The sequence below is a fragment of the Schistocerca serialis genome, chromosome 6, assembly GCF_023864345.2.
Source record: "Schistocerca serialis cubense isolate TAMUIC-IGC-003099 chromosome 6, iqSchSeri2.2, whole genome shotgun sequence".
Lineage (NCBI taxonomy): Eukaryota > Metazoa > Arthropoda > Insecta > Orthoptera > Acrididae > Schistocerca > Schistocerca serialis.
In genome coordinates, this window is record NC_064643.1 from 209,719,513 (window position 1) to 209,733,747 (window position 14,235).

The 14,235-nt window shown below is 42.1% G+C and overlaps 1 protein-coding gene across 2 annotated transcripts in view; it reads left to right on the forward strand.

Moving 5' to 3' along the window:
* The window catches only part of LOC126483819 (SET domain-containing protein SmydA-8-like), a 188,944-nt gene that overhangs the window by 79,708 nt on the left and 95,001 nt on the right, over positions 1–14,235 (forward strand). For both annotated transcript variants that reach the window (XM_050107017.1, XM_050107016.1), the window contains exon 4: positions 8,109–8,486. In XM_050107017.1, the coding sequence (XP_049962974.1) occupies positions 8,109–8,486 (378 nt within the window). The remainder of the gene's footprint in view (positions 1–8,108; positions 8,487–14,235) is intronic.

A 14,235-nucleotide genomic window follows, 5' to 3' on the forward strand; every position in this document is an offset into this window, starting at 1 on the left:
TTCTTTACGGGCTCTGGGATTTTTAGACCCAGTAACAAATTTTGTTAAGCGTTCATAACCACACAAGCCCCACGCACCTTCCACTTCCGTCGTGCCACACAAATGATTTTCATCTTCCATTTTGCTCCTTGTGCTCTCTTCAGTGGAATCGTGATAAGACTTCAGAAAAACATAAACCTATTTTATCGGAAAGTACCGGAAGTCAATATGTTTAAAAAATGCTTTTCTTTTATTATTTGAATTTTGTGCCAATCCTTACGACTAAAAGGACTAACCTTATTCCATAATTCACATGGTGTCTATTGGGGGAGATACAACACTTCTCTCCATTTTCCAACGCATCAATAATGTAAAGAACGGTATCACAAAACCACCAAACGCTGACACGTCTCCACTAGGAGAATCAATTTTCTTCATTAGACGAATATCGTTACAAGGAACCTTCCTTTAAGTTTATGTAATGGTATCCGTGGCTTTAAGATAGATGCTTGACGGAAACTGCTGTTTGTCCGTAAATACATAAAAATTACAGCAGTTTTCGTATTCCATACCACTCTTCTGTATTAACAAATAGTTTGGCTCGTGATCCCATTCTTTTAATACGGCGAAGTTGTGTCGCGCTGTTTAGACAAAAAAGTTTGGATATGAATAATTTTGTTTAATCTAATTACTTCATCTTCAAAAGACGTCTTTGCTCAATATTCAGATGTTGGGTCAGACGCAGCTACAGGTTTCGAAATGGTTTCTTCTGTGTCGGGAACAGCTTCTATTACTTTTGACATTTTATCAATGACAGCTGCGCTCGCTTATTTTGTACATTAAATATTTTAGGTACCGTATCCCATACCGGTCTTCTGCATTCATAAATCGTTTTGGCTGGAGATGCGATCATCAGATTTTTGCTCTGTTATAAAGGCATTATAAGTCTTACTGCAGGAGCTAAAGTTGTTCTATTTACTATTTCGTGTCCCCAAAAGGAAACGTTAGTCTTCAGTGCATGTGCGCAGATTACGACAGAGAAGAAACTAAACAATACTGCATTGCGAGACTTCGTACTTCTCAGGGAACTTACGAAACCTAAAAACACAAGTTTTTAATGTTTTCTGAATTCGTTGTGCCGTGTACACCTTTTTGTGAAAATTGTTACAATAAAAACTATACAATACGCATTCGTCAAATATTGTATTGAACATTGTAGTCTACAAGCCGCTTGTCACAGTGTACAACAAAACTTAGCAAACGCTTAACTGCAATTGTTCTCTATACGGAAACTGAAGATTTAGCGGGTAATACCCCACTCACAAGAAGCGCACAGAGGCTGTTCGACAAAGTTATACCGATCTTTCTCGAACTTTTTTTTTTGCGTGGTGCACAGTGCGCAAACACGCTTGGAGTGTTTATCAGTAAATTCTTCAGCACTATACACAAAATACAAATAAGAAACTAACGTAACTGAAGCAAGGAACGCAAGTGAAAAGAATCCAGGCACATCACCATGCACTGCACTACACTGCTGGATGGAGTACTGTCTCTTGGTGTCCCACACAGCAGTTTCATGGTTCTTCCGGGAAAGTCCACTCTCCCCACGAGCAGCACTGCTAACTATACGGTTTACATGCTACACACAAATAGTGTTAGTCTTCTGAACGTGAAAGCTGCAATACGAGAAAAGATTTAAAACGATATCTTATTTTGAGTACCATGTATAGTCCCATAGTGCTTAGAGCCATTTTAATGTATAGTAAGTGCAATGCGTGATTAAAACTGTAGGCGCTTTGGGTGTGTGTAGGGTGTGAAATTTAGTACAGTTCCCACCACAGGCTAGTTGGCCATCGAGCCAAACTGAGTTTGGATAATATATAATGGTACGTCACTCCAATCTGCTTGATCTCTAACCCGGAATCCATCAGCTGTAGTGCCTGGCGGCTGATGGCATGCGGTGCTCTCGGCAATCCACGATCAGATGCTTTCTGGCTGATGAATCTGAAAAACATGCTTGCTTGAGCAACAGTCGAACACTCTAAAAGAGCTGGATCGGGACAGCACGTACAACAGCGGTTTTGAGGTGCCTTGTCGGAAACTCATTAACTCATCGAAAGTAAGTCACACCCACTAGCCTTAGCTCGTTAGAAACGTAACACCTGCAATGCAAACTACTGGCCATGCGATTCAAAGGAGATCGTTTTGTGTACCCAATGGTATAGCATAGCGTCACGCAAAGTGCTAGGCCAATATGACGATTATGAAGGTAATATGGCAGCGTCCACTCTTCTCGGTTCCTATACACAGTCATGCGCTACTGTAGTGCGGTGGGCAGACCAGGGTTCATCCTGAAAGACAACATGGTACCAGTCCTGTGTCCAGTGGTTGTTGAATGGGGCACCACTGACAGCACGCCCTCTCAGCTGCCACATCTAGAGAAGCCGCTTCAGTGGTCACCGTACCAATAGTTCGTGGTGCTGCGGAGTTCGTCGCTCTGTTCTGTGTACCTGCATGCTGAACAAACCCCCACTTCTTGACTCGTGACGTGGCTGTATATGCAACAACACGGTCTTTACCATTGGGTGGCAGTCACGTTGGGCTGCTGAGATCTTACATTAGGTTGAGTGTGTGAAAGGCGGCAAAACTTATGGTTTCGGCGACTTCCACATTATCGACATTTGAGATGTAATTTATAGTCATATGTCGATAGAATTCATTTGATTTGAAAATAGCATATTCCTTTAATAAAAGCAAAGATTATCCGATAATGTGTGCCAATGCATGTAGTACTCGTAGGCTTTTATTTCTTGAGAATTACATTTGGCTGGGCTAGCAATGTCACAGACAGCAGATCACACGACCACAGAGGGACTGTTGAAATTCTAAGAGATTACTATCGACCTCACGTTCCTAAAGCGTTTCTGTGCAGCAAGGGTGTTGTAAAGTATGGTTAAACTCCCGGAAGGCGGGCAACAATGAGCCTTGAGTGTCGAATGCAGAGAAGATAGCGCCAGTATGCCGGTGGACACTATGCAGGCTCTGTGGAAGCTACAGGTGTTCATGGCTCCATACTCTAGACAGAACACGGCAGGCGAGCTGTGAGGATACTGAAAGTGAGAGACTGAAACTTTCTCGTCCCAAAATACCTGCAGCTGGCCGCTGTTGTATATAGCAGATAGAAATCTTATGAAGGTCGTAGGAAATATGGTTTAACACAAAAATGCGCTCGTTTTGAGGTACCGACAGGACAGAGCCAAAACAGATTCCTTTCTTTAGCTGTAGGCCTCTGGCCGCGAAAATGCGGGAATTTCCTTGGTCAGCCTGGTTCGACGTAGAGAAGTGAGAGGACGCTCCCGGAGAACTGACATCTGTCATTGGATGCCTGCTGGTGAAAGGCTCGTATTGACCCTCGAAGAAGGAGCGAATGTTACGGGGAAGACAGGAGGAACTAAGATGACACTTCGTCCGCTGGTAGTGAATCACTTCGAATTCTGCTCGCAGAATTCGTGGTGGATAGTAGTTATTCTACTCTTCAGCCCCAACTGGGGCATGCTGTAAAGTTTGTGTTAGGTATCTTTTCGGGAACTGTAAGCATCGTCCGACACAGTGGCCGCCGACAGCTGCACTCTATGCTTCGGCCTCCATCAGTTACTTTGCTGCCCCAATAGCAAAACTCATATATATTTAGTGTCTCTCTTCCTGATCTAATTTATGACAATTTTCTCTGTCCTTTTACATAATTAGCTGTAAATAGTTTTTCTTGCCGTTTTAACATATGTTCACAACAAGCTTGTTTTGGCATTTGTGCCATTTTCGAGTGTTCCTATTTGACAATTCATTTATAATGCGTTTTATTCTACACCTATGTCACAGTACAATGATATTATACTTCCGTCTAGATGGAATGAGTCCATAAAACATTTTGGAAAGTAATTTCATTTATTAACTGCACTGTTAATATAGATCATGTATTTACGTTCCTTAGAAATTTTGGGTTACTTTTTGACACTTGTGAAACGACGGTCGTTCCAGTGATGCATTGAAGTAAATTATACCTTAGGTAGTCAGATTTTTTTGTCATGGATATTTTGCATTATGTAGACATGTGATCTTAATACGTCTAGTTTTTTTTTCTATCATGGTAATAAAGTTTTCCACTCAATTTAAATGTTTGAGATCCATTTGTTCTTTTAAGATCTCTTCGTACATCTGTCTGTATGTTCGTATAAATTTCTAATTCTTCCAAAATTTTCTTGCTTTGATATTTTAGTTTCCTATGTAGAATTTTCAAAGTATTTTCTATTATGTTCAGTTTGTGATTAATTGTTAAGTGTAGGTAAAAACTTGATTGGTTGCTTTTGCAGTCTCTGGTGTGTTCTTTAAATCTTATACTAAAACTTCGTTCCGTGTGTCCAGTGAAGAAGCTGTTGCTGTCGTCACAGGAAATTTTGTATACAACTGGATTAGAGGAGATCGCTTGTTGTTGTTGTTGTTGTTGTTGTTATCAGTTTTGTAAGTTGTTAGTTCAAAATGTTAGTTGTATTTCTGTATTTTTAACAATTTGTTTATTGTGTATGATGTGTTACCTATACATGTTGTTGGTACATATATCGGTTTGCCTTTGGTATTGTCATCTCTTCTCAATGTTACGTCTTCATGTATGTTGTTTGATTTAGGCTTACTGATAGATTTTGAGTGCTACAGATGGGTCGAAATTAGTTTTTGTGCTGTTAATTACAGTGTTGAATCTGTTTTACTGCTTTTTCTACCAGCAGCAAATTTAGTTCTATTGATCATTGATTTAAAGTATGCGTATTTGTGACCTGGGATGGAATAAATTTTTATTGATGTTTGTAGTTGTAAGTTTTCTATAAATCTAAAATTTGTACTGCTAATTGTAGTTGCTTATTTTTAGGTCTAAGAAATTTATGGATTTGTTGTTTTCTGTTTCTATTGTAAATTTTACTTTTGGGTGCAGATTGTTTAATTGCTGGTGAATTGTCTGTATATCATTGTCTTAATTTAGTAGTAATGTATCATCTACATACCAGTAATAAATAATTTTGTTGAGGGATGGGGAACTGGAGTTAAGAAGTTTTTCTTCTTCTGCACTGAGAAATGTCTGCGATAGTACCTGCTACGCAATTTCTCATTGGTACCGCATTTTTGTGTGTGTATTCTCTTATAAAATTCAAAGTAATCATGTGATAGTGAGTTATAGTAATTTCATGCTTTGATAAGTGTCATCAGAGATTTCCTTTCTATGTCTGAGGAGATTGTCCCTTATAATTTTAGTTCTCTCAGCTAATGGTATTTTCGTGTACCGATTTATTATATTGAAATAGATGAAATTGCCAGCTTGGGGGATTTCTTTATTTTAAATTCTATGGGCTAGTTTTAGAGTTTTTCATGCCATATTTTCTATTTTATGTGTAGTTCATTCAATACAGTGTTAACCTTTTTACTTATGTTGTATGTCAGGCTGCCTATGTAATTTATTTTTGGACCGACTGGGACAGTTTACTTGTGCACTTTGCGTGGCTATGCCTTATTATAACTAACTGAGACTACTTCTACAGGTTAATCAATCGTTAACTCAATCGCTTTCAGGGCTCGCTTCTGGCAGGATAGGCCAGCTATGGTGCCCACTGCGGGAGTGATAGGTCTGAAAGAAATATTAGTATGGTTTGTCGTGCCAGTTCTTAGTTACATACAAAACATAAACACTTAGAAATAAATGTAAATTACTCACGTTTCATAAGCAAGGAGATGCTGGAAGTGTCTCCCTCCGTTGTTGAATCATTTCTGACATCTAGTTGGGAAATTGCTCGTTACTCTGTTCTGTCTGAGAAATGGCAGGAATATCTTGACGAATGTTAGTTTTAAGTTCATCTGAAGTGTATGGATTTGATTTCTACACTTTCTCTTTTAATGCCCCCAAAAGACAAAAATCACAGAGGGTTAAATTGAAGAATGAGGAGGCGACTTGTTGTTAATGATCAATCTACATTGGAACACGTCATGTGAATTTCCTGTAGCAAGAAATTGGCTGTATGTGTTGTCACAGAGCCCTGCTGAAAAGTCGCAAAAGCACATTCTCTTTCAGTTAATTGGCCAAAAAGGTCCCAAATTTTTCTCACATATCTCGCTGTTGTTTCCTGGAAAAAGTACTCTAGCCACTAATAGCATAATACACTATTTCTTTATCATGCAAGAGAGCCTCGTGTATTAAGTAACGCTTTTGAAAACTCGAGTAACGGTTATTTTGTGGATTAACTTTTCCAGTTAGGAAAAACCATGATTCGTCCAAAAAGTAAGCTGAGGGTAAATTGCTCCCATGCACCTTTTTCAAATTTCTTTCACAAAACCGTAACGTTTTTGGTCAGTCACCCTGTTTAAGTTGTTGCACTGTGGTTGTTATATAGGGCTGTAACTTCAGCAACTTCGTAACAGTTTGAAAAGAGCCATAGGAAATTGCCCTTTGCTGAGAAACATATCGACGTGATTTTCTAAGAGATCTTACCAGAGCATGCCCAAAGTTATCGATAGTTTTTCTGCGAGAACTGTACATGGTTGTCTGTTTCCTGTGAAGAAAAATCCTCGTTCCACAAAATTTATCAATCGATGAAACTCAGTCCGATTAGGAACCTGAACATCGTGAAATTCCTCTGGAATAACCTGTTTACGGCACGTGCTGATTCTGCACTAAAGAGTGAATCATGCATGAACACACTTTAGCGAGTAGAACACTTGCATTTCGGCAGTTTCGCTTGCATTTCGGCAGTTTCGCTTGCATTTCGGCAGTTTCGCTTGCATTTCGGCAGTTTCGCTTGCATTTCGGCAGTTTCGCTTGCATTTCGGCAGTTTCGCTTGCATTTCGGCAGTTTCGCTTGCATTTCGGCAGTTTCGCTTGCATTTCGGCAGTTTCGCTTGCATTTCGGCAGTTTCGCTTGCATTTCGGCAGTTTCGCTTGCATTTCGGCAGTTTCGCTTGCATTTCGGCAGTTTCGCTTGCATTTCGGCCGGCAGTTTCGCTTGCATTTCGGCCGGCAGTTTCGCTTGCATTTCGGCCGGCAGTTTCGCTTGCATTTCGGCCGGCAGTTTCGCTTGCATTTCGGCCGGCAGTTTCGCTTGCATTTCGGCCGGCAGTTTCGCTTGCATTTCGGCCGGCAGTTTCGCTTGCATTTCGGCCGGCAGTTTCGCTTGCATTTCGGCCGGCAGTTTCGCTTGCATTTCGGCCGGCAGTTTCGCTTGCATTTCGGCCGGCAGTTTCGCTTGCATTTCGGCCGGCAGTTTTGCTTGCATTTCGGCCGGCAGTTTTGCTTGCATTTCGGCCGGCAGTTTTGCTTGCATTTCGGCCGGCAGTTTTGCTTGCATTTCGGCCGGCAGTTTTGCTTGCATTTCGGCCGGCAGTTTTGCTTGCATTTCGGCCGGCAGTTTTGCTTGCATTTCGGCCGGCAGTTTTGCTTGCATTTCGGCCGGCAGTTTTGCTTGCATTTCGGCCGGCAGTTTTGCTTGCATTTCGGCCGGCAGTTTTGCTTGCATTTCGGCCGGCAGTTTTGCTTGCATTTCGGCCGGCAGTTTTGCTTGCATTTCGGCCGGCAGTTTTGCTTGCATTTCGGCCGGCAGTTTTGCTTGCATTTCGGCCGGCAGTTTTGCTTGCATTTCGGCCGGCAGTTTTGCTTGCATTTCGGCCGGCAGTTTTGCTTGCATTTCGGCCGGCAGTTTTGCTTGCATTTCGGCAGTTTCGCTTGCATTTCGGCAGTTTCGCTTGGATTTCGGCAGTTTCGCTTGGATTTCGGCAGTTTCGCTTGGATTTCGGCAGTTTCGCTTGGATTTCGGCAGTTTCGCTTGCATTTCGGCAGTTTCGCTTGCATTTCGGCAGTTTCGCTTGCAACACTTTCAATCAATACACAGTATTCCGTTGTCTAACACACACATGCTATCTGTGCAATAATTCTACAAATAAGCCTCGCAGTGGAGGGGAAGTATACTCTCCACCAGCTAGCTGGCTGCCGGCGGTTGCGTTAAGGGTTGGTCACCCTGTAGTGTATCGCTGATACTGTGAGCTGGGTTTCTCACGATCTGCGCCTGCCGGAGGCCTGTGAGTGAAGGTGGTGCCGGCAGATGGAGCTGCTGTCGCGGCTGTGTGGGGGGCGGGTCCCCCCGGAGCGCCTGCGAGCGGCGGGGCGCGCGGCGCGCGTGCTGGACACGAACGCGTTCGAGACACCGCTGGACGGCAGCCGGCGGCCGGAGGCGCTGTCGGGGCGGCTGCGCGGCCTCTACCCGCTGGCCGCCATGATGAACCACGCGTGCTCGCCCAACACCACGCACGGCTACGACGCGCAGCACGCCATGGTGGTGCGCGCCGCCGTCGACGTAGCCCGCGGCCAGGAGCTCACCACGTCGTACGCGCCGCTGATGTGGGGCACGGCCGCGCGGCGCGCCCACCTGCTCGACACCAAGGGCTTCCTCTGCCGCTGCGACCGCTGCCGCGACCCCCAGGTACCGTCTGCTCATTCCCTCCACTTTCAGAACGGTTAAGCAGTCAGCTCACGGGACAAAATCTTAGTCGCTCCCTTAAGGGGAGTTTTACAGTATTTGGCCCGAAAAAAGCATGTTCTTTCAGACATTTTCCTGGGATATTTGGTCAAAATGTTTATTGATGTTTCCTCTAAAAACTGGAATTTTTTCGACCGGAAATGTCGAAGAGCAAAGGCGGAAGTGCCGTCGGAACAAAACACAATTTCGATGCAGACCACCACTCGCAGTATGTCACAGGTTAGCTGGCTCGCCTCAAATCAAAATTGAGTTGACGTTGGTGAAGTATATAAGGTTCTTTAGAGTTGTACCTCGCTCAAGTCATTTGGACAATAGGAAAAAAATGGCGGCCATTTGAAAAAATAGGGCTTTTTCATCGATTTTTCGACTTCGTCGGCCAAGTAAAATTATTTTTTAATGTTTATATTTTATCACTTTACAGATATTCAGTTTATTTTTCTTTACAATAACACACATTCTGTTCACAATGAAATTTGTTGTGGACTGGCAAGACAGCCAATCCACTAGGAGGAAGCCGACAGGCACGCGTTTAAGCTCACGCAGGCTGGCGTGAGGTCTGGAACAGTTAAAGGAATTGAGACTAGTAAAAAAAAGTACGGAGCTGCTGGAATACTTTAATCCATAATTGGTGAACATCGCTCTTGACGGTACATGTTTTACAGCATCAATAGTAATTGGTAATGGCGCCTTGCTAGGTCGTAGCAAATGACCCAGCTGAAGGCTATGCTAACTATTGTCTCGGCAAACGAGAGCGTAATTTGTCAGTGAACCATCGCTAGCAAAGTCGGCTGTACAACTGGGGCGAGTGCTAGGAAGTGTCTCTAGACCTGCCGAGTGGCGGCGCTCGGTCTGCAATCACTGATAGTAGCGACACGCGGGTCCGACGTATACTAACGGACCGCGGCCGATTTAAAGGCTACCACCTAGCAAGTGTGGTGTCTGGCGGCGACACCACAAAATTTACATTATATTTGCCTCTGAAACAATTACTTCATAAGTGGAATAACTACATTTTATACTTGACAATTGGTCTGTTTCTGACGTACTGAGGCTTTTTGCCCATTTGGAACTTTTTCATACATTTCTATTTCGTCAGGAGTACTAGTAAGAGCTCTTCGTACCATTGAATTTTCTGTAGATCGGTTTACGATGATAGTTCTTACACATACCTTTCCGCAACTATTATTGTTATAAAAGTAATTCCATGTAAGTCTAAAACACAAAGGTATTCCACATGGGCTGCAAGCAGCATTAACTGAAATCGATAGGGCGATTTGAAAATTCGTGCTGGATCAGGATTTGAACCTGGGTCTCCAGCTTACTATGCAGTTGCTCTGACCACTAAGCCATCTGGACAATTGGTCATAGCAACTGCGCAGACTGCCCTAGCACGCCTCCTGTCAGACTCAGATTCTCAGCTTAACCACACATTACTAATTTAGTGCCCCTTGCGGTTGCAATGACCACTGTGTCCGGAGTGGTCAGAGGAAGTGCCAAGGAGGAGACCTGATTCGAATTCCTGTCCAGAACAAATTTTCAAATTTCCCCGTAGATTTCAATCCTTGCCCACTTGCAGCCCAAGTCTGTAGTTCCTTTGCGTCTTAATTCATAATGCCTGCTGGATCAGAAATGGTGTCTGTTCTTTCGGACTTGTCCGAAAGAACACACACCACATACAGAAATCTAAAACACACTTTACAACATTTACAGTGTCTGCAGCACGAAGTTAATATAACTAGTATAATTAAGGTTACAATCACATATGGAGTGATAGAATAGTATGTCATTTACTTAGTGTGTTATCCTTTTCTGCTGTTCATTAATCATTTGATCTAAACAATTAGGTGCTTTCAAGTACCCTTTAATTCATCTGTGTGACCACAAGATCTAGTGATAACTCTAAATTTAGCAAAGAAAGGTTTGGTTTCTGTTTTTAACTTCGCAACAATAAATTTGCAACTCTATTCGTGGTATTGCCTCATTTTCATTTGTGTTGGTGCGTAGTTACATTTACTGTATTATATTATTTTTCCCAATTCCTCTTAGCACTACATCTCTCAGGGCTTGTTTAACGCTGCCAGACCTTCCTTACAAACTGTGCATAACCACTCATTATTTAAAGATGTCCATATACTTTGCTATAATACGATAATTCTGTTGTCATATTCACTCTTCCTGGTCGAAAGTACGTGAGAGAGAAATTGGTTGTCTACAAATTGCTCTGTCGATAATTAGTCTAAGTACTTCTTTTCTCGCTGAAGAAAATACACTTACCTTCTGAGTGGTTTCCTGTGGTGAAAGGAACATTTTGTATAAGCTAAACATGTTATCTACAAGGAGACATTTATCAAACATCCTAACATGCTTCCTGCTGTGAAATTTAAAATTTTCCCGGTAAATTAAATGTTCGAAGAGATTTTGGGATTGCAGCTTGTCGTCTAACGTGTAACGGCTCACCTGAAGAAGACTGGCAGGTGTCCCACCGAAATATCGTAGAGTGAAATTTACGATGAGTAGCTGCAATCCCGAAATCTCGTCGAACATGCTTCTTGCATCAGACTGAGAAATTTCACAATTTGTGACTGGTTTATGATGTGAGGCTGCAATACACCTTTCTATGTATAAACTATAGCACTTCTCATTTGTTTATACTATTTTATATACCGAATACATCTGCTAGTGTTACTTCTTGTTGATGTGTGGTTACGTACGTTGCAACTCTTTTAAATCCGATGTCTACCTCCTCAACATACGAAGTAATGAACCTTTCTAGCTTTCCACCACAAATTTTAACGTCTTCGTTTTTTATTGCTCTTAGTGTTCTGTTTACCCCTGATAATGTTGCTCTTACCATTGCCAACTGCTCCTTAAAAGATCTTTCGTATCCCTCTACATATCCTCTGTGTATTCCTGTAATATGTAGCATCAGTCTAATGTAGTGTAAAAAATAGCATTTTAATTACCTCACCGAGCAAGTTAAACAGGCCTCTCTTGGTTTTTTGTCTCATGGCGTATCATCTGGTGAACCAGCCTCTGAACTATTAGCTTTCCTATGTGACATGTCACCTGTTGGTTTTGCAAACAACAATCCGTTAAAACTACATTAAGTTCTTTTACCGTGCCCCTACACCTCCGTACAGTTATTTTACCGTATCTTTGTCTTCTGAAAACGTTCAGTTTACGTATGTTTCAATCCTCTGTGTGGTACTGTGGATTTCTACTTTTCCTTAATTATCATACTAAGGTCCTGAAGACGTACTTATTTTTGAAACTCCATAATCTGTTTTCAGTTGTTTAGCTCTTGCTGTATTTGCTACTACTGCTACTACTGCAGCAGTAGTAGTAGTAGTAGTAGTAGTAGTAGTGGTGGTGGTGGTGGTGGTGGTGGTGGTGGTGGTGGTAGATTTTGTCGTTAATCATACAGTTTATTTGTTAGCCCATTCGTTTTGTATCATTGATTCTCTAGCTACATCTTGTGTATCTTGATTTCTAACTTTGTTCACATAGGGGTGTAGTGATAACTTACCTTTGCGCATTCTCGTTGCAATGTTCCTGGGATGTTTAGTTTCCCGCTATACGTAAATTCAAATGGCGTGTAGTTCGTAACGCTGTGTGGTGTGTTGAATACGAAGATTGTACGCGGTACCCACTTGTCCCACTTTGGTCTCCTGTCGCTGTCTCAGATACTCTAGCAGTGTGTGGAGACTTCTCTCCAATGCACTGTGTGGCATGCCGTTGCGTGTATCTTACTACTATGCAACAATTTACAAAATCTCTTGGAAAGATAACTTAAAAATTTTACCGTTGTTCAATTAGAGCTACTACCGGAATTCCATACCTTAAAACTGTTGTAAAAACGATTCTGCTACTATCTCAGCATATTGACGCTCTATTGGCATGCCTGATGTAAACTTACTGAAGTTATCTTGGAATGTTAGCATGTATTGCTCACTTGTGCTTCACGAATTTAAAAGGCCTACAATGTCAACTGAGCTCTCTTCGAATAGACTTTCCGCTGTGTCTGTTATTTCTGACGGCATCTTGTCTTCGACTGTGTAAGCTTATTCTTTTGGCAAGACGGACACTTACACCTGTATTCGTCCACATCATGTTTCATTCCTTTCCATTGCTTAAACTTCTTTATCCTTTAGAACGTTTTATGTATGGCCTGGTCTCCTCCCAATAGATTATCATGCATTTAATTAGCATCCGGCGCGTTTCCTCAGGATTTTTCATCATTTGTTGCTTTTGCATTAACTGATATCTCATCACGTCCTATTTCATTGCTCGCTTGGGTTTGTCCCACGTTCACCTAATTACCCTTGTTCTTTCCCTCCAGCTGACCTCTGTCATTATCGGTATTCTCAGTAGGCCGTGTCCTACTAAGAGCGTCTGCATTGCTATTCGGCCTACCCGGCTTGTAAATTACGTCATAGTCATATTCCTCAAGTTTAAATCTCCACTTCGGGTCTTGGACTTGGATCCTTTACACTGAATAGCCATTTTAATGGCTTGTGGTCTGTCACCTCTACAAACCATTCTACGTATATGTATAGTAATAACTGCCTTCCTGGAAGTGCTACAGCCAACAGTTCTTTATGTACCCTGTTTAATGATCTAGATGTGTACGCAATGCGCAAATCTTCACCACTTTTTTGCCTTGGGCCAAGATCGTCCTACAGCTGAACTGCTCTCATCTGTTGCCACGATATTTGTAAAATGTGGGCACTGAAGTAGCGTTGGATTAACTAGTTTCTCTTTTAGTTCTTGAAAAGCATTATTTTGTCTGTCTGTTTCAGTTCTTGAAAATCATTCTTTTGTCTTTCTTTAGCAGTTCGTGTATAGGCTTCTCGATTTTACTAAAATTCGCAAGAAATTTGCGAGAGTACGCGATAAATCCAAAGAACCCTTTGAATTATTTCTTTGTCCTTGGCTGTGGAAAGTACTTGACTCTCGCTCCACCCATATCATGTAAAGGGTGATCCCTTTATTAGTTAGACAATGACCCAAGATCTCGTACTTACCAGGTCGCAGCTCTAACTTTTCCTCTCGCAAGCCATTAAAAATTAAACAGTTTCTCATTATGCTTCCATAACACACAATATTGTCTAGGTATGTTTGACGATTGCGATTACGGTCCATTCATCTTTACTTTTTGAATAGTGCAGTTTACGCTTCTAAGGTAGTTGTTTTTATAAGTTACTGAAGTCAATAATTACTTAGGAGGGGCAGGATGGGCTCGTGGTCACAACTTTATGTAACACACTTGTTCTTAATCTACAGAAATTTTGAAGATACGCCACTAGTGCGAAATGCATCCATTTTAAAACCAATACCTGCAACAGACACTGCCTTTTTATTTGAAAAACGGCTATTCTGTTCGTACCTGTTCTGTCAGTCGTACTGCAGAAACGGCAATGCTTCCTTTTAAGGGATACCCAGTGGGAGACGACACATTTCTTTCAGGTGATCACGCACGGACCTTCTCTGCCATTTCACGTCTCATCCACGGACCCGGCGCGTTATCATGAAAGATGACGCAGAATGTGTTGCCCACGTGGTTCAAATAATATTTTATCTCTTTACCTCTTCTGCCAGGGCTAATTAGCCATAAATGTAACAAGCTCCGCCAGCACACCATGGATTGTTGCAGCATATTTCTCCCCATTCAAATACCGAAAACGGATTGCCA